Genomic DNA, 21,703 nt, shown 5'->3' with positions numbered 1-21,703 from the left:
TCAATCTGAATGAAAAAGGTTCTGCTGAACTAGGATAGGAGAGCTTTAAGGCAAACCCAGATGTTGATGATTTAATAAGCAGCACTCTGTCCCAGACTAGGATTTAAAAAAAAGGGGGTGATGTTCACTAATACATGCCAACTAACAAGTATTAAAAAAGTTTAGTGCAGACACGGCAGTGCATACCTGAACATGTTCTACGCTGGTCCCGTTAAAGCCCATCTTCCCCTCTAGGTGTCAGCTCAACCAGTTTAGCATGCGTTAAAGTCTGTGTGCCTTGCCTAAGCTAACCTACATATATTATAATGTATATATATTAAAAAAATCTAGTAAACACATGCTAACATATCTTAAATCCTAGTCTAGACCAGTGTTTCTCAACCAGAGTACACGTCCCCCTCAGGTACGCAGAGGTTTTCCAGGAGGTACGTCACCTCATCTAGATATTTGCCCAGTTTTACAACAAGCTACTTAAAAAGCACTAGTGAAGTCAGTAAAAACTAAAGTTTCATACAATGACATGTTTATATGACTTTATATACTGTACACTGAAATGTAAGTACAGTATTTAAATCAGTGGATTTATTTTTGTAATTATATGGTAAAAATGAGAAAGTGAGCAATTTTTCAGTAATAGTGTACTCTTACACTTCACTTAAAAAATTACTTGCTTACACAATCAGTCTAAAATTTTAAAAAGTGTCACTTGTGGGTACGCAAGACAAATCAGACTCCTGAAGGGGGTACAGTAGTTTGGAAAGGTTGAGAGCCACTGGTCTAGACAAGGTCCTTGATTCAAGAGTGAACCAGTGCCTGAACCTGTTGCTTGGCATCACTGTGCTGCTGGAGGTGCCGACTTTCAAAGATGCTTCTATGACACTTTTCAGTTGGTGTGTTAACCCTCAAATTCCAGTCACCATCATTGCATTCTACCTACCAAAATTCAATTGGATACAGATTTTTTCCCTCTCTTACTGTCCAAAACTGTTGTGTAGTGTTGCCAAACCAGCTAACATGTTCTACTGCAGGGGAGGCTGTGTTGCAGTAAGTGATTCCTGTATGTACTGCACAGTACACACAGAGCACTGTGCCATAGTGCCTTTCATAGCAAAGGCTCTCAATGCAGCACACTGTTAAGATTAGATTTATAGAATGATAAGCTGAATTGTTTTCAGGGCAAGGGTGTGTTACAGCATTTACTTTAGCTTTACATGCAAAGGGGGCCCTCAGAATTCAGTGTCCATTCTTTTCTTTATAAGTACTGATAAAAGGGTCTGGATCAACAGTCCTTGAGACTGCAGTCCCTCTATCAATCCAGAAAACAGATACTGCCTGGGCAGCATGTTTCCCAGGTTGTGCTGCCCAGATACTTTACCCCTGACCTGGACAGAAGCGTCTCATCTAGGGAAAACAGTCTTCATGAGTTTGACTCAGCCTTGACCTCTCTGCTAAACTGCCTGCGAAGGGGATAGTTCTTGCCTGTTGTGGAGACTTGCCTCCTAGGAATTGGTCTGAAACTACACACTTCCCCCCCCCCCCACTTATCACTAAAGAGCTGTCAAAAATATCAACTTTCAGTTACAACTTGGAGGTGAAAAACACCAGACCCTTTTTCCAAACTCCAGAGCCATTCAGCCCTGTGCAATGCAGTAGTTCTGCCACTTTATACATTTAGGGCTTGTCAACACTTACATTTTATAGCACTCTAACTTGCTGGCTCAGGGTGTGAAAAAAATCACCCGCCTGAGCACAGCATGTTTGAAGGCTTTAAAGCACTAGTGTGGACAGGCTCCGAGCTCTGGGAGCTGTGCTCCCAGCGGAGCTAATCCCCTTGTGGAGGTGGATTATCAGGAGCACTAGGAGAGCTCTCTCCCAGCACTTGCATGTGACCACACTCGCACTTCAAAGCGCTGCCGTGGGAGCGCTCCCACAACAGTGCTTTGAAGTTTCCAGAGTAGCCATGCCCTTAATCCATTGGGGCATATGCCTCATGTTGTGATTGCAAATGTGATATGCAACTAAATTGCATGGTACACCACTGCAAATTCACCACCAAAGTGTCTTGAGTGAAAACAGACTAATTCTACTTCTGCTGGTGTAGATTAGGAGTTACCCCAGAGCAATCAATGGAGTTACTTCTGTGTACAAGTGTTTAGTTGCTAAGGGCAAAAATAGAAAAAATACCCTCTGCTTTGTGTGGAAAGTGATATAGCAGTATAACGGAATCAGTAAGTCTGTGGTACAGCTAGATGCTGAAACAAGTTTAAAAAAAAAAGCACATTTGGTAGGGGAATTGGGTGGCTCAGAGGATCAGTAATGGCACACAGACTTTCACCTCTAGATTAGTGGATTACATTTAGCCCAGGTTTATTGGGCTGAAAGTTCTTTCTATCTGGCAACTTCTCAGGGACTCCAATGTCATAACCACATTTCAGCTGCCAAGTTCCACCCTGTAAGTGGATACATTTCAATGGCAGATGAAGTGAACCTCAGATGGAGTTTAAGGTAAATCACTTTGAGATTCAGCATATTATATAAATGCAAGGACTTGGTTATTAACAGGTGCATAACATTTAATAGCTACACATCACTTTTTATCATAGTGCTTAACAAAGGTGAATTTTATTAAATCAAGGGGCAGAGAGGACAGACTAGCCCAAGGCCATGCAGCATGTCTATAGCAAAGTCAGGATAAGAATCCAGGACACCCAACTTCCAGTCTCCTGCTTTTACTGCTAGACATGCTGCCTAAGCCTTCCACACATACGTATACCTGCTTTTACAATGTACTATATATTGGCATAACAGGGAAGCCAAGCTTTTTACTCATCTGACAGAGCCTGAACTCAGAAGCTGGGAGTTATGTGTGTGAGAAAGAGTTAAAGGAGTATACAAGTGTCCCATTATCTGCCTGAGCCTTTTTTTATTGTGGTGCCAATACACCTACAATCAGTGTGTGTGATGTTGCAATAGGGGCCCTCTAGTACATAAACACAGCTCCTTTTGACTTCAGTGGGAGTTGTTGCACATACATACGGTAATCTTTGGCCTTTAGACAGTAGAATGACCTTCACATCAGAACAGCCACGCACCTGCAGCTCCCATTAAGAAGCTGTTTCTCTTTTCTCCCCATCACCCTTATCTCTGAAGGTGAAATCTTCAAAGAATGGAATTACTTATAGCCCACAAACCAGGCAGGAGCAGCGGCGAAGATAAAATGAGATGTTTGACCAGTAGCTCTCTCTATGAATGAGGTTAAAAAGGCAAGCAAAAGGGATTTGTGTTTTTTTAAAGGGTAATTCACTTACCGAGGACACAGAACACAAGGTGATTGTGTGTAACCTCATTTCCATCGACCTCCCGGGCTGTGATTACAGCTCTCGCACCCCCTACTGGCTTGTCTTTTAGTTTTAATGAGATCATTTTAGAAGATATGTCCTGATTCCATTAACAGAAAACTAACCCAGGCCATTTAACACACAAGCATCAAAGATACCAAAAAAACAAAACAAACACTAAAAAGAAGGTTTTAGAGTAGCAGCCATGTTAGTCTGTATTCGCAAAAAAGAAAAGGAGTACTTGTGGCACCTTAGAGACTAACAAATTTATTTGAGCATAAGCTTGTGAGCTTCAGCTCACTTCCTCCGATGCCATTCTTTGCTAATTTTCTTCATATGTCCCCCCCCCCCCGAGGAATCTAAACATTTTGCATTGTTGATAATACTTTGCATTTTTCTAGCGCCTTTCATCTAAGGCCTTCAAATCCCCTTCAAAACATTAACAATGAAGCCTTGTGCCACTCCCTCCTCACTGCTCCTCCCTCCTGCTGTGCTTGTAAGTATTTTTACTTTCAAGTAGGGGCATCTGAGGCACACAAGGTGACAGGCAAACACTTCAAAAAATGGTCAGTGGTTTTGGGGTGTCTCAGTCTTGGGGCTTAAGCAAACTGCACCTCCAACTGAAGGACATGGGAGCGGCAATTGCCCTGCACTTCTAAATATCAAGTTCAAAGTGTCTCAAACTGAGCTCTCAAAAACTGAGGCACTTCCAATACAAATTTTAAAAGAGTGGCCTGAATGACTTAAGGGATGCACAGCAAATCAGAGCCAAGACTGGAACCCAGGAGTCCTGACTCTCAGTCCCTGATCTAACCACTAGATACACTCTCCACAGTTATTTTGTGACATTTGGAAAACCTGTACTATAGGATCCCATTCTCTAGCTGCAGACAAACTCTGATGCCTCTCTCTTTGCCAATTAGTTATCTGAAAGATAAGCAGCTTTGAAATCCCTAGACTCCCTGGAACCACAGCTTCAAATTGCTCCAGGGTTGTCTGAGCCCGTCAACATTCCAAGGCAGATAAATTGAATTCCATGTAGTTTATACTGCGTACATGCTTCTTTTGAACCAGACCCTAAGCCCATGGTCCTCTGTGTACATTAACTGCCAAGGCACCCTTTGTAAGTGTAGGGGCTGACCCCATCATCCTCAGCCAAAAATATATGTCTTCTACATGTTCTTAACATGACTATGGTGACGCATTTTGATTGGGAGAGTGGTTCGTTATATTAGAGCTGGTTGAAATTTTTGCCTTTCTCCATTAAATGTTTTTTTTTCCTAGCTACCAGTAATGTATAGTTTGTAGAACAGCTTGGTATCAACATTTTACTAAAATAATCTTACATTTATAAGACAGGTTTCAGAGTAGCAGCCGTGTTAGTCTGTATTCACAAAAAGAAAAGGAGTACTTGTGGCACCTTAGAGACTAACAAATTTATTAGAGCATAAGCTTTCATGAGCTACAGCTCACTTCAAATGCATCCGATGAAGTGAGCTGTTGCTCATGAAACCTTATGCACTTACATTTATAAGAGTATTCCTTATAAAAACTACATTAAAAGAACATTAAACTTGCAAAGTGAAGAAGTCAGAAAGTGGCAAAGTGCAACCTTAACTCTTCCCTTTGTGGGTATGCATTATGATATAGTCTTATTTCCATGATCTCAAACAAATATTGGCATAGAACACCTGCTTCTTTCAGTCTGAATGGTGCCCAGTGAATGAGGCTAGGAAATGTGCAATATTTATATTTTATCCTTGTTCAGTAAATGAACCCCTGCCTCATTCACTGTATTCAGTCTGAGGTTACAAATGGTGTTCAGTTACACCTATGTGCATTTAGTTTTATTACAGATTTACATAATGGTAAGTATAAATAGAATTTGACCAAAGACAAGCACAGAGCTGGAAAATCGGTCTCATTCACTAAGCACCAGACAGCCGCTGTGCTACATAAGGCTGGGTTTCGGTAAGAACAAGAGCATGTTAGCCTGTAAATAAAGACTGTGGGCTAAATTTGCTGCTGGTGTAAATGAGTACTAGTTTAGTGACTCCAGTGGAGCCACCCATGTACACTAGCAGATAATTTGGTCTTGCATTGCAATGCATCTGCTCAAAGAAGCAGAATTATAGTTCCATGAGCAATCATAGCTTTGGCATTCACAGATTTTTGAATTTTTCATTTTGCAAACTTGATGTTCTCGGAATGTCCTTTTATTTAAATAGCATCACCTACACTTTTTAAAAAGAAAACCAGTAAGATAGAGAAGTGATTATTGTGCTGTATACAATACACCTTAAATCCTTTCAGAAGCTGAAGCTGGTGCACCACACTTATTGAGTAGGGCATCTTGCTGGGAGCACATACTAACAGCCTGCACTGGCTGCCTGTTGGGCTGTGGGTGAAGCTTAAAGTGTTGCTTATGACCTATAAGTCCTAAATGGGCTGAACTGGCCTACAAGGGGATTGCCTCTCTCTCTCTCCACATCATACTCCTACAGCTCCAGTCAGCAAGGGGGTTCAAACTGGATCCCTTTATTATAAAAGGGGGCTGCAAACAGAGTGTTCTCCGAGGACTCCCTAGGACTCTGGAACAGACTTCCCCTTCTTGGTCTGAAATAGACTGAATTGGGTAGCCGTCCTAGCTCAGTGCCAGTGTCATCACTTTGATAGGGTGTTTGGAAAAGGCCGAGTATGCTTTCCAGAACAATGCAAGGGTAGAAAGGAGTCTATGTAGGTGGCTGACTGGCTGAGTTCCTGCTGAAGTGATCAATGCTGTAAGAGTTTCATTGTATTAATGATGTGTTTGGGCACCTAGAGCCTTGGATGACCATCTTTTTAATCATTTAGATTTAGAGACATCAATAAAATATTTGAAGCTATTTGCTAGACAGCCGAGTCCTGCACAAGATGTGCATTCTGGCCCTGATTCAGCAAAGCACTTAAGCACTTTGCTGAATCAGGGACTCATCAGCTAGGCACGTCACTCAAAGAGGCAGGGACTATGCTATAGCCCTGCCTAATCACATGAGCACTTTTGCACAGTAAGTGCTGACATTAGTAGACCATATAGAAAGAAAGAAGATTCTTTAAGGATCAGAACTCAAAACTCTCAGTGCCCAGGCCTGTGCCCTATCTACTGTACCAGGATACATTACCAGTTTGTAGTGTTAGTGTCTGAGCTCTGGTGCCCGAGCTTAGTTTGGACTGAGGCTGTTTGTGTCTTACTTGTGGTGGCATCGAATTTTCTGGGTGCTTTACAAAATAGGCTTGTGGAAGGTTTTTCCATTCTCGGCATCCAAGCTTTATCAAGTGAGTGTTGAAAGTACTGCATAGCAAAAGTGATAAGGACACAGTTGTGCTATTTCACTTTGGGATAATCCAGTTCCCATGCAGATTTTCACATTGAGGGAAGTGGATTATTGCAAAGTGCCACAAAACTGGCGTTGTTTTGGTGCAAGTGCTACAGATATAAATCTGACACTAATTGCTCTATTTTAATTGCCCATAAAGCAACACCTTGTAAGCTGGAAACTAAAACAAGAGAGGAAATCACTTAAGTGAATGAAAAAGTTGTATGAATGAGAAGTAGGCAGTGTAGTTTAGTGGATATAGAAGGAACCTGGGAAGCAGAACTCTTGTTTTTGGCTCCCAAGACCTGCCAGTAAGTTTCTATGGTACTTATAGGGTCCCCATTGCCTTAATATCTGAGCACCTCACAATTTTAATGCATTTATCCTCATAACATCCCCTTTTTATAGATGGGGAACTGAGACACTAAATGATTTGCCTAAGATCACAAAGAAGTCTTTGGCAGAGCAGGGAAGTGCATATGGATCTCCTAAATCCCAGGACGGGCAATCTAACTTTCAAGACCCTTATTCCTCTCTAACAGTAACTTACTGTGTGACTGGACAAGTCACTTCACCACTCTGTGCCTTGGGGATTAATGCTCTTTCCTTTCTTTACAGGAGGGATGCAGCTCTAAACTGCTGTTTGTAAAGTGTCTTGAGATCTGTGGATAGGAAAGGCAAAAAACTAGGTTCTATTCCCTGTTCTGCCACTGACCTACTGCATGACCTTGAGCAAATCATTTAACTTCTCATTCTCCATTTTCCCCTCCTACACCTGGTCTGACTAGTCTATGGAAATTATGGTTTCACTGCATGAAGTAGTTGGGGTTTTGCATCACGATAGTTAAGTGCTTATCTAGACTTAAAATGCTACAGAGGCACAGCTGCGCCACCATAGCACTTGAGTGTAAACACTTCCTACACCGACGGGTAATTACCTTGCCAAGAGGCTGTAGCTAGGTGAATGGAAGAATTCTTCTGTTGATCTAGTGCTGTCTAAGCAGGGATTTAGGCCAGTTTAACAATGCTGCTTAGGGGTGTGGATCATCACATCCTTGACTGATGCAGTTAGACCGACCTAATTTTCTAGTGTAGGCCAGGCCTAACTCCAGATAGCTTTCCTGATATAAAAATCCTAGGATGTGTCTTCACAGCAGAGACAAGGCTATAACTCAGGTGTTGCTCTTAGCCCCACTCCCATACACACACAGATGAAGTTTAGCAGCACTTTCAGTTGGGGCTAGCTGGCTCGCCTGGGCCAATAGGCTGAAATCCACTTTCACGCAGGCTGGTAACCCACTCACTTTGTAGGGGAAATGCAGGCTAAATCACACAGGTGCAGATAGTACTCCAGTACCTTTCCACCATTTCCCCCTGTGCATCCAGAAGGGCGGACAAGTTCTCCCACAATTCACAGAGCACGGCAGTTCACTGCAGCACAGATTTCCCCCAGAAGTCCTAATGACACACATGGGTAAACGCAGCATCAGTGAAAACCTAGTAACTCAGGTTGGGCTTTGCACTGTGGCTGCTTGCATGCAAGCTAGGCTAACCTGGATGCTCAATCCTAGATGCAGAGTTAACTTGGATACAGTGAGGATTTATGTGGAGACAAGGCATGGTCATTTTTTAAACTTTGTCACAGCTAGTCAAGGTCAACCCTATACATTCTACCTGGGGTTGATCTCAAATAGCTACATTGAAGAAAACACTATAGTACCTTTCAGAGTAGCAGCCGTGTTAGTCTGTATTCGCAAAAAGAAAAGGAGTACTTGTGGCACCTTAGAGACTAACAAATTTATTAGAGCATAAGCTTTCGTGAGCTACAGCTCACTTCATCGGATGCATTTGGTGGACAAATGCATCCGATGAAGTGAGCTGTAGCTCACGAAAGCTTATGCTCTAATAAATTTGTTAGTCTCTAAGGTGCCACAAGTACTCCTTTTCTTTTTACTATAGTACCTTGTCTCCACTGGAATTTTCCATTGAGTTAGCTATGTCAATGTAAAAACCATATTTTGGGGCGGGGGGGCAGGGATGCCCTAGATTGAGGCATAGTCTATGTGTTTGTACAGAGACTTGCACAATTGGTACCCAATCTGGACTGAGGCCTTCAGATGCTTCTGTAATGGAAATAATGGTGATGATGAAAAAACCTATTTCAGTGCATGCATATGTTCTGTTTTTGTACAGTGCTATTTTTAGCTATATAACAAATAGAAAACATGACAAAATGCTATTAAAACAAATAGCATAGAATCCTCCATTCCCCAAAATGGAATGTACAAAAAATAAGCCTTATTAACAATTACACTTCCCATAAAAAGTGCTAGAAATATATGGGAATAAAGTGAGACAGCTATGGGTAGGAGGAATTTGATTTCACATTATGAATATATTCCTGTCATCATAGTTTTGAGCTGTGAATTATGCCATTAACAAACACTGCATAATAAACACACTTCATCAGCAAAAGTTATCCAACAGAGAAACTATAGCCTAGAAGATATTTTATGTTTTCACAACGCTCACATCTCAGAATGGGCCAAATCAATCTTAACATCAATTTCTCTACTAGTAGTAGACTTGTTCTCAAAAATGTGAATCCTAATTTATGAAGGGGTTTTAGGATGAGGTTTAGGTACAAGGATAATAATTTTATATTTATACACCATCTTTCAACCCAAAGAACTTTAAGTGTACAGTCATTACTTCACTCTCCACTGAAAATACACCCATTTCTGGTCTAGAACACAGCAGGTGATGAATAGCACTCAACAACCGGTGACAGGTAAGAAAGGGGAGTGAAAAGATGCTCATATTCAATTCTAAGTGCAAGTGGAGTTCAGATGACAGCTAAGGTGACATGGCTGCAGACTCTTAAAAGAAAGGTTTGATTTACCTAATTATTGTATAAAAGAGACTCTGAAAATATGACAAGTGTATTTTCTATACTTAAAATCCAACTTTTAGGGATACAGTCTATTCTTTGTTACCTTGATGAAAATGCAGAGTAACCCCTCTGAAAGTGTCAATGGGGTTACCCTGGTTTTATAGGATAGAGTTTAACCCATAACATTCTACAGTAAAATTGTGAGAGAGTACTTCAGTTTTCTGTGTTTTAAAGTATATGCCACAAGTGGCTGCTTATTGTGACATAAGGGGCACTACATACCAGTTACACCATCTGTAGATGGCACTGCTTGGGGGTTTATTAGACTGTTGGACACAGTTGGTTTTACCTGTAATAGCTTTGATATGTGCCCCAAAGAAAGGGCCCGATTATCTCCCCTTCTCACACTCAGAGCTGCGGTTTTGAAGTTTGCATCCTAACATCTCATTCTCTATATAGCCACGAGCCTGGTCAGAGACAGCAGCAGTGATCCAGTGATTTTACTAGGGTGGTCAGCATTGAGTACAGGCAACTCAAAAGCAGGCTGAATAGCGACTAACAGCATCCATCCCAGGGTCCCCTCTGTATGGCCAATGCAGTGTTGACCCAGAGCAGGAGGGGGGTTCATTAAATAGCTGCAGCCCCCTTTGCTCCTTCATCCTCTCTCCCACCCAGTGTCTGTGAGTTGGTGGGCACAGCTCAGCTCCCAGACAGATGAAGGGGCTGTTGTATTTCAACCAGAGAAATGCCATCAGTTACAACCTCACCTTTCTCTAAAAAGACCTCCAGGGGCTTTCACAATACAAGTACCTCATTAGCCTTGGGAAGATTATCTCTATTTCACAGATCTGGAAGACATGGAGCAAGTTTCCCACTGTCACAGAGCAAATCCACAACAGAACCAGGCATACAGACTCCCTACCTGCCTCAAGCTTTCACCACAGAATCTTTTCTCTCTGCTCCTACTCAGTTATCTAGTCAGCATCAGCTGGAAGAGGAAAGGTCCCCTGTCTGTGCTAACTCTCCCCCTTTGCCAAAGGAGATATTCAGACTTAGCATTTAAAGAAGGTGGGTAAAGCATTTGCCTCAAACTATATGCCTTTTGAATAGCATCCCAGAAGTTTTATAATGTCATCAGTTTTATGTTCCTCAGGTATCACCTTTGTATGCTGGTGAAACATCTAGGTTGTACAACTAACAAACAATGTCAATTATACAGTTACTATAAAATACTATATCCTAGTAGACTTTGGAGTCAACATTAAGAGTGCAATAAAAAAATCCTACATTGAGTGGGGATAGCAGTGGAAAACAGCTCAGACCTTCCCTTGTCCACTGCAGGAATAATTCCCTTAACAGCCCCTGCATAATGCAGGTTAGTTAGTGCAGCTGGGAGTTTCCTTGTATCTGTTTGTTTCTCACCTCATTGTTGTTGTGCATAAGTGCTGAGCACAAAATACATCATAGCACATTCTACCCCCACAGAGACTCCTCTCTAGAGAGGGGATATGATATAGAATCTCTCACCCTCTTGGCTGTTTAGTAGGGAACTCTGTAGATTGGATCCTCTAAGACATAAGATTCAGATCAATTTGCTCTACTCATTTCAAACCTTTCCTTTTATTGGCCTGTTTCTTACTGAGATTCATTTGTCAGCCCCTCCCTTCAGGGCTGACACCTGGTATTATGCCTTCAGGCTGTGGCAGGTAATTTTCCTCCCGCAGGAATTTTATTAACTCCTTCCTCCCTTTGCTGAGAATGGAACAGAAATCTAGCCACATAATGCAGAGCTGGGGGTGCAGTGGAGAACCAAGCCAAGCCCTGTGGATCTGCCAAGAATAGCTCCATCCCATATATCTATTAACAGTCCAGCTGTTGCACTTTCCTGGATACTGAATTTCATAGCTGAAGCTGATATCCCTGAGATTCAGATCTCTTACTCTCCATTTCATTACCCCAACCCCATTCTCCCTTTCTGTTACAGAGCTAACTTGGAAAAAGAAAAGGAGTACTTGTGGCACGTTAGAGACTAACAAATTTATTTGAGCTGTAGCTCACAAAAGCTTATGCTCAAATAAATGTGTTAGTCTCTAAGGTGCCACAAGTACTCCTTTTCTTTTTGTGGCTACACACTAACACAGCTGCTACTCTGAGAGCTAACTTGAGCACTCAAATTCTGGGCACCTGAAACAGGGATACAACCGTTCGTGTTTTTGCTTTTGTTTTTAATTAATAACACATAAAAGAGTCAATAATTCTGCAATAATCTCTGATACTGCTGCACTGACATCCTCATGGCAGGATCTGCAACAGGAGAAGCAGGTGGGCCAGGTGCGGGCCAGATCAGTTTCTGCTCACCTTCCAACTTTACATGCTATGGCTCCTCTAGTTATGCAGGTAAAGGCATTGACATCAAAATCACTTTCAATGCTGTGCAATCTCTAGCTCATCTTTCTGTGAGGGACAGAGAAGGAATTCCATCTCTGAAGGCAATGTATTACAAGGCTTCTCCCTTCCTGGTTGCTGCCTCTAGAGTAATCTTGGCAATATTGCTTGCAACCCAGTCCATGTTCACAAATGTTTCAGAGAATCTGATCTGAGGCTTTCAAGGTCTCTAATACTACACTTTATTAATGTTTCATACAGCTCTTTCTGTGGGTCTGTCTGTGATTATAAGAAAAGGAGGACTTGTGGCACCTTAGAGACTAACACATTTATTTGAGCATAAGCTTTCGTGAGCTACAGCTCACTAATGAAGTGAGCTGTAGTTCACGAAAGCTTATGCTCAAATAAATGTGTTAGTCTCTAAGGTGCCACAAGTCCTCCTTTTCTTTTTGCGGATACAGACTAACACGCTGCTACTCTGAAACCTGTGGTTATAGGAGGTGCATGAGCCTGAGACATCAAGTTCAGATTGGAGCTTATCCAAAGTTTGGGGTTGTTCAGAAGCAGGGTTTTAGGTCAGGCTGATTACAGTGACCCAGGAAGCTGGGATTCAGATATAAACTTCCCCCAAGTCTGGGGATTTTCAGATCCAGATGACTGATTGTCTCCCTGCAACATGCAAATTGCCCCTTTTGATGTCCCTGGAATTTGCTTGTGTTGGTGGCAAATTAGACCCAGGGATTTTGGTTGAGGCTCGTAACAAGGACACGAATTCTGAGCGGTGCCCAAGCTGCACATGGCTGTATGCCACCTTTGTGACCACCAGATTCTGGGGCCTCTGGGGAGCTGACTCCCACTGAAAGTGAGGGCTTGTCTACACTTGAAATGTTACAGTGTAGCAGTAGTGCTTCAGTGTCGACACTACCTATGCCAATGGGAGGGGTTATCCCATTGGTGTAGATAATCCACCTCCCAAAGAGGCGGTAGCTAGATTGACAGAAGAATTCTTCCATCAAACTAGAGCTGTGTACACGGGAATTTAGGTTGGCTTAACTACATCACTCATGGGTGTTGATTTTTCACACCCCTAACTGATGTAGCTGGATAAATCTAATTTTCTAGTTTAGCCCTTAGAGTAGTCCAAAGGTCACTCTAATTTATGATGGGCTCTGCATGGCCACAAGGGTCATTCTGGTAGCTAGGAAAAGCTGAAGTGTAGAGGTGTCATGGCCATGCCTCATTTCACCAGCCATGTCCCCTGGACAAAGACCTCCAATCCAAATCTCTTTGAATTCCAAGTTTGAATCCCTGGATTGGAATCCAGTCACTATCGAGTTGATTCTGGGTTAGACTGATAACCTGAAGGAACCTATTTTCCAGTCAGGATGAAACTGGAATTCAATGAGAGTCACTTCTCATTGATTTTCAGCCTGTGGTTCTGAAATGGTTCTCATGGAGCTTTCGCTATTCAAGTTGGCAGATATCTTATTAATTCAGCTGAATTCTGCCACACTGTTTTGCACTAAAATCCTATGGAAAGAGAGGATGAGAGTTGGGTGCTGTCACATCTACATACCCACACTCTTCAGCCCCAGACCCAAACTGCAGGTTAAGTAGACTCTGAATTACAATTCTTGGCTCAGCTCTGATTTTAACTATTTCTTTATTGACTTAGTGCAATTTCTGCTCTTTCAGTTATACCAGTGTAAATCCATAGTGAACTCCATTGAATTTGCTTGAATGACTCTGGACTCACACCATTTGTAAATGAGATCAGTTTGTGGGTTGTCATTCTTGGACTTGCCACCAGGAAAGTATGGCTCCCACTCATTCCATATAGGGGCTGCAACAATGGATGCCCAGTTGGTTGTGAGTGCATCAGAGATCTCGGCTATAGGACGTTGGTGATCCAGGGCTTATAAGTCCTATATGCAGCTGCCTGAGGGGAAGCCAGTGCAAGGGATGGGCTGTAAGCACCACAAGTTCTAACCATGTCTGTTTCCTTCCCCTTGCTGATCACACAGAATGTGTTGCAGCATGTCCAGGGCTGAGGATATGGACTTGCATTGTGCACTGGGCTTACAAGAGACCATGTGATTTGGTGAGCGGCTTGTAGCTGGGCCTTGAGAGGGACATGACTTTGTCTTGGCAGGGCAGACAGGGCATATGCTGGGACCATCTCATTCCCCTCTTGCATGGGCTGGTGCCCCAAGAGATCACACTGGGCATCATTGTTATTCATCTAGAGGAGGATGACTTTAGAATGTGCTCCAGCCTCAAACTGATTTTGAAGGCTAAATGGGAGTTATCAGACATGGCTGCATAACCCACAGTGCAGCTGAGTTTTATAGAGAGCGGGTGGAGGCACCACTCTGATATAGGTACTGATTTGTTCCTGGATGATCTTGGGAGTGGGTTGGCCGAACTTCTAGGTAGCCCATGTAGGGTGGGGTGGGGTGGAGGCAGCCAAGCTGATGCTGGCGCCTTCCTGTGGCAGGTGCCTAGGGCAGGAACTCGCTGATTTATGCTCCAGATCCAAAAAGATAACAGAGTGGGCATCCTGAGGGCATCTCCTTACGAACTGCAGGCATAATGTCTAACCCACTGGGGACACATGAGAACTTGGGCCCCGGGGAACCACCCAGGGGGACTGGTCCACCACTGCGCTTGATGGTGGTGCTGGCTGGGGGTCAAGATCCCCTCTCACCTCAACCCCCAGAAGGGGGAAGGGATGCTTGTGGGTGATGGAGGGGCCCAGAGACCTTTCTAATATGATGGCTGGCTCCCCTTCAGGTGGGAGCCCCCTAAGAATTGGCAAAGGATCAATGGAATGTGAGTGACTGCACTGGGGTGCCTCCTGACAAGAACCTGGGAGGCAATTTGACTAATTGCAGCCTGGGTAAAACACATACCACACATCCTTCCCTTCGTCCATGTAGTAGGTACACCAAGGATGTGGTGGTTGGTTAGATTACCTTTGATATTACATTTATTACTCTTCTATTTCCCTTCAAGGCATTCCTTTTTTTACAGAGATCTGATAGCAGTGTGTGCTGATTAACTCACCCCTTGAGTAGATTGGCAGTAGGGAACTTGGCTTTCTTGCCTTCACCACATAAAACCAGAAGGATCCTGATTCAGCGGAGATCTGAGCACTGTCTGGTCACAGTAATAAATTTAAACTGCAGCTAAGTACACACACTTCATTTTCTGCCACAGTCCTCCCTGAACAATACACTTGCTAATGCAGAACAGGAAAAATGAGGTTTCTTCACATGCAATGGAACAGAAGGGGAAAAAAGGCTAGTGAAAGGTAGATGAGGCTGTGCCAGCATGCCTGGGTCCCCCTGCAGTCATGGTGGTCTGGCCACAGGGGATGAGGACTGCCATCTTTCCAGTCTACCATGGTGCTGTGCTAGCTAGCTACCTTCTGTTACCACACATGGGTTCCCATCTCTCGGGTCAAAACATCAAGTTGTCCCCTTGTGATTACTTTTTCTGAGCCCAGAAAGTGATTTCAGGATCCACTGATGTCACTCTGATGCTGGTAAACCTGGTGCCAGCTCTTGCCAAATCTGTAGGAAATTCATTGCTGGAAACAAGACCAGCTTGCCTATATGTTAATATTGTTTAAGATAGGTGTTAGACTTATAAGGATGTGTTTAGTGTTTAAACTATAAAATGCTTGTAAGTTGCTGAGTGCATTAATCTTGCGTGTAGCATCTGTATTCCATGCTACAAGGTAAAATATGTTTGTTTTATAATTGTAAAAATGCCTGCTCTGAACTTGCTCTCCCCACCCATCCAGGGGGGCTATCAAAATTAAGTGGGCAGTTGTAAGAAAAAAGCTGTGTTGATTGCCCATTCACCCAGGGAGTAAAACATGCAAAAGGCCTCCTCCCATCTGTTTGAATGCTGGAAAAGGGAAATAAAGACAGATGAAAATTTTTCATCTGAGCTCTTTGCTGTTTGGACTCATGGAAGGGCTGGAGCTAAGAAACAAAAGCAGATATCCCCAGACTCAACCTGGGTTAGCTCTGAAAAGACATTCAATGCTGACAGATAGCTACATTTCTGTTAACTTTTGGAACCACAGACTGAACTTATTGGTGTGTGTATATGTTACCTGCTTTAACCTGTAAATAACTTTCTCATTTCTTTTTTTTTAGTAAATAAATCCTTAATTAGCTTGCTATATGCTTGGCTAGCAGCATTGTCTTTGGTGTGAGATCTAAAGTACATATGGATCTGGGCAGTGATGAGCAGCCAAAATCTTAACAACTGGTTCCCTCCTCACCCTACAAGGAGGTTGTTGCCCACCCCTGCCCCCCCGGGACTCCTGCCCCATCCAATCCCCCCACGTTCCTTGATGCCCCTCTCAGGACCCCTGCCCCATCCACCCCCCTTCCTTGTCCCCTGACTGCCCCCCAGAACCATGCAGGAGGGTCTCGTGGGCCACCATAGTGGGTGCCCACCCCACCCTTAAGAGCCAGAGGCATCTGCCGGGGGGCGATGTGGGGAGTCCCAGAGATGCTTACCTGGGGCAGCTCCCAGGAAGCATCCGGAAAGTCCCTCTGGCTCCTAGGGGCGGGGGAGCATAGCTGAGGGGGAGCAGCTGTTCCCCCACTGATCACATCAAAAATGGCGCCTTAGGCACCGACTCCCTGGGTGCTCTGGGGCTGGAGCACCCACAGGGAAAATTTGATGAGTGCAGAGCACGCACCGGCAGCTCCCTGTCCTGCGCCCAGCCCCAGCTCACCTCACCTCCGCTCTGCCTCCTCCCCTGAACGCACCATCCCGCTCTGCTTCTCCGCGCCCCCGGCTTCCTGCGAATCAGCTGTTCGGCGGGAAGCCTGGGAGGGCTGAGAAGCAGGCGGCAGCTTCCCGCTCAGGCCCAGAGTGGCAGAGGTGAGCTGGGGCGGGGAGCGGTTCCCCTGTGCGCCCCCCACCCCGGGTTACTTGCTGCGGTGCGGGCGGCCCCCCCCACCTCCCTGGGCCTGAGCAAGAAGCCGCGGCCTGCTTCTCAGCCCTCCCTGGCTCCCCGCGCGAACAACTGATTCACGGGAAGCCTGGAGGGGCGGCGCGTTCAGGGGAGGAGGCGGAGCGGAGCGGTGGTGAGCTGGAGCCACCAAATTTTCCCCTTGGGTGTTCCAGCCCAGGAGCACCCATGGAGTCGGTGCCTAAGGGCCACTTTTGGCCGGTTAAATTTAGAAGCCCTTTTAGAACCGGTTGTTTCTCGTGGAACAACCGGTTCTAAAAGGGCTTCTAAATTTAACAACCGGTTCTAGCGAACCCGTGCAAACCGGCTCCAGCTCACCACTGGATCTGGGGTAAGTGACTGTGAGGTCTCTTGGCATTGGAAGCAACCTGAATAGTTTGTAATTTTTGATGTAAGTGACCAGCGTTCCCTCTAATTTTTTACATCCATGTGCAGAATGAATTTTGTTATGTGCACCAATATGGAGGTGATGTGGGGTGTGGGAGTAGGCTCAGGGCTGGGGCAGAGGGTTGGGGTGTGTGTGTGGCTGCCCCACGGCTGTGGCGGGGAGAGAGGACTCCCCCCAGCCCTCTCTCACTGCAGCAGCTCGAGGCTGGGTGAAAGGTGCCTCTCCCCACCTGTGGCAGTTCCAGTGGGGCTGGGCTGGGCCTGGCCAGGGGAGGGGCTCCTCTCCCCATCCGTGGCAGCTGGGACGGGGCGGGGCAGGGCTGGGCCGGGCCGGGGGAGAGGCTCTGTCGTGCTCCAGTCACCCCTCCACCTCCGGAGCATGGCTCTCCCTCCCCCAGTCCTGCCCCAATCACCACCTGGAGGAGCACAGCTCTCCCTCCCCCATCCTGCCCCATTTGCCCCTCACCCCCCTGGAGTGAGGTTCTCCCTCCCCCATCCTGCCCCAGTTACTCCTCACCCCCCAGAGCACAGTTCTCCCTCCCCAGTCCTGCCCCAGCCACCCCTCACCACCCCTTTAGCCCTGCTCAGCTGGCAGGGGGAGGGAGGTGGAGAGAGCAGGAATGATGCGGGCAGAGGGAGAGGACGGGGCGGGGATAGAGTCTCAGGGGAAGAGGCAGAGCAGGGGCAGGGCCTTGCGGGGGGGAAAGGTGGGGCAGGGGAGGTTCTGGCGCTCAGTGTCTGGTTTTCACAAATTAGAAAGTTGGCCATGGCCACCCTAATTATATAACATACCACCATTTTGGGATTTCTGCCCTGCTTTTGATGGTCTGCCCTGTGGTTGGCTCTTTCAGTCATAAGCCACTCCAGACAAGCGTGACAGTCACTGCTGGTTGTGGGATCATCCCTATTTTGTTGGGGTGATCCTGGAAAATCTGGCAGTGGTGCACGGCTGGCCCTAGGTATGTTGGTGAATTCAGTAAAGCTGGCTTCCCATTTCTTATCTTTTTATGGTTTTCCTTCTCTCTCTTCCCCTTAAATGCCCCCATTCTTTTCTTCTTCTCAACCAAGAAAGTGCCTTCTGGCCACCTTGTCTACTCTTTCTCTCTCTTTCTCTCTCTCTTCCCTCCCCCCCTGGGGATCTGGGGATGGGGTCCCATAGCACAAAATCTCCTAGCCAGATGTATCTTTCCTGCAGTGGAAATCCTCATGGAGTTTGGGTGCCCTCATGAATGTAGTACTGTAGACAGCCATCTATCCAGGCCATGCTGAAAGCCATTTCTCAACTGAACACAGAACACTGTGCATTCTGTTGCTCCCAAAACACATAAAAACCTCTTATTGATACTATCTCCATTTACAACAATAAATACTGCTCCCTTCTTTTGAACTGGTTTAGACATTACTGACTTCATAGGTTTTTCTTCCTTAACAGTCATCTCGATTTGTTGCTTTCACATTCAGTACTCTGGCTAAGTAGGAGCATCTCTCTTGGCTTCCCTCAGGATTTATCTGACTAAGTTTGCAGAGCCTTCTGTGTTCTATGCCTCAGCTCACTGGAAAGACATAATGTATATTCTTTCTCCTGGTGCATTCTTGTTTTGGAAATGTCAGCATCCAACTTACTGCTCTCAGCTTATACTGGGGCCCACTAGGCAGCAGTATTTGAGTTTACACGACTACAATACACAAGTGAAACTGCAAGATGCTGTACAAAATACAAAGAACCAGGGGAAAGGTGGTTCCTCAAGCTGTGAAGCCAGGAAGAAAAATCATGTAACCTGGGGAGAAAGGAAAGATGTGGCAGCAACAGGTTCACAGCAAGTCCAGCTTTGTAACCCTTAGGACATGTCTACACTACAAAGCCTATGCCAGCTCTGCTGACATAGTCCCCTCGTGTAGCATATGCCGAGAAAAGCAAGAGTTCTGCCAGCAAAGCTAAACCACCTTCCCAAACGTTAGCTATGTCAACAGAAGCACTCTTCTGCTGTAGTCTTGTTTTCTCCCCGACCATAGGGTCAACCTCAAGGAAGTAAAGCAAAGTAAAAGGAGACTAGACTCAGGAGACCTGGATTCTGTTCCTGGCTCAGACATTGACTTGTTCTGTGACCTTGGGTAAGCCAGTTCACCTCCCTGTTTTCTGTTTCCCCCTCACCGTTTGTTTGTCTCATCTATCTTGACCATAAGCTCTTCAGACCAGGGAAATGTCTTTTATGTGTTTGTACAGTGCCTAGGCAGTGATGATCCATTGACTTTAATGTTGTGCTGGTTTATGGCATCCTGCAGCCTAGGTCAGGCCATGTCTATACTACAAAAGTATGTCAACTTAACTCAGCCTGGACCAGTCCACACAAGAGATCCACTTCCTGAACACTACAGTGCTAATAAGTGATGGTCACATAAACACCACCCTATACCGGAAACCTACTGACCGCTATTCCTACCTACATGCCTCCAGCTTTCACCCAGATCACACCACACGATCCATTGTCTACAGCCAAGCTCTATGATACAACCGCATTTGCTCCAACCCCTCAGACAGAGACAAACACCTACAAGATCTCTATCAAGCATTCTTACAACTACAGTACCCACCTGCTGAAGTGAAGAAACAGATTGACAGAGCCAGAAGAGTACCCAGAAGTCACTTATTAGAGGTCAGGCCCAACAAAGAAAATAACAGAACGCCACTAGCCATCACCTTCAACCCCCAACTAAAACCTCTCCAATGCATCATCCTGAAGGACGACCCATCACTCTCACAGATCTTGGGAGACAGGCCAGTCCTTGCTTACAGACAGCCCCCCAACCTGAAGCAAATACTCACCAGCAACCACACATCACACAACAGAACCACTAACCCAGGAACCTATCCTTGCAACAAAGCCCGTTGCCAACTGTGTCCACATATATATTCAGGGGACACCATCATAGGGCCTAATCACATCAGCCACACTATCAGAAGCTCATTCACCTGCACATCTACCAATGTGATATATGCCATCATGTGCCAGCAATGGCCCTCTGCCATGTACATTGGTCAAACTGGACAGTCTTTAGATAAAAGAATAAATGGATGCAAATCAGACGTCAAGAATTATAACATTCAAAAACCAGTCGGAGAACACTTCAATCTCTCTGGTCACTCGATTACAGACCTAAGACTGGCTATTCTTCAACAAAAAAAACTTCAAAAACAGACTCCAACGAGAGACTGCTGAATTGGTATTAATTTGCAAACTGGATACAATTAATTTAGGCTTGAATAGACACTGGGAGTGGATGGGTCATTACACAAAGTAAAACTATTTCCCCATGTTTATCCCCCACTCCCACCCCCCACTGTTCCTCAGACATTCTTGTCAACTGCTGGAAATGGCCCACCTTGATTATCACTACAAAAGGTTTTCTCCCCCCCACCCACTTTCCTGCTGGCAATAACTCATCTTAGGTGTCACTCTCCTTACAGTGTGTATGGTAACACCCATTGTTTCATGTTCTCTGTGTATAAAAATCTCCCCACTGTATTTTCCACTGAATGCGTCCGATGAAGTGAGCTGTAGCTCACAAAAGCTTATGCTCAAATAAATTTGTTAGTCTCTAAGGTGCCACAAGTACTCCTTTTCTTTTTGCAAATACAGACTAACATGGCTGCTACTCTGAAACTTAACTTATGCTGGCATACAGCTACCACAATTATTAAATTGTTTGGGTGTGAGCTCACTTGGCGCCTTGTGTTGACGGTGTGCATACTCACCAGGAGCACTTCTATTGTCAGTGTGGGACATTGTGGCATGGTTCCTGAAAGCCAGCACAGGCAATGTAAGCAATGAAGTGTCTACATTGACATTGCATGGACCTAACTACATCAACCGTGACTCTGTACCATTTGCGGAGGTAGTGTCACTAAATCGGCGTAGAGAGGCACTTACGTTGGCAGGAGCCAAATTTAAGACAAGACACTTCCAGAGCTAGGTTGACTTATGCTGTCTTGCATTGACCTAACCATGTAGTGTAGACCAGGCCTCAGAGATGTAGGGGAAGAGGATTTTATTTCATATGGATATGAAACACCTTTGCTATTCTGAACATCCCTGGGGGAGATGGGTTTGAATTTAGCAGTGCTTGGAAGAGGTTTCTGAACTTTTTAAAAAAAAAAACAAACAAAAAACTGCATTGTAAAAAGAATGAAAACAATACCATTATTTGTTATTCCTGCCTTTCTTTGGTCTTCGGGTTGTCTGAGTGCAAACACTGGAGAGATGGCTGGCACCACTCATGACGAGATCAAAGATCCATCATATCTCTGTGTGGAGAGGAATAAGCAAGAGAGAGAATGAGAGAGAGC

General features: G+C 44.9%; 1 protein-coding gene across 1 annotated transcript in view; it reads right to left on the bottom strand.

Annotated features, from left to right (window-relative positions):
• Positions 1-11,181, bottom strand: part of ATP1A1 (ATPase Na+/K+ transporting subunit alpha 1) — a 50,828-nt gene extending 39,647 nt beyond the window's left edge. Inside the window, exon 1 of the mRNA XM_038393272.1 lies at positions 11,010-11,181. Within this exon, the coding sequence (XP_038249200.1) occupies positions 11,010-11,027 (18 nt within the window). The 5' untranslated portion in view covers positions 11,028-11,181. The remainder of the gene's footprint in view (positions 1-11,009) is intronic.
• Positions 11,182-21,703: the final 10,522 nt, after the last annotated feature.

The sequence above is a fragment of the Dermochelys coriacea genome, chromosome 1 (genome assembly GCF_009764565.3).
Source record: "Dermochelys coriacea isolate rDerCor1 chromosome 1, rDerCor1.pri.v4, whole genome shotgun sequence".
Classification (NCBI taxonomy): Eukaryota; Metazoa; Chordata; order Testudines; family Dermochelyidae; genus Dermochelys; species Dermochelys coriacea.
This window is presented reverse-complemented; position numbering and strand designations above follow the sequence as displayed.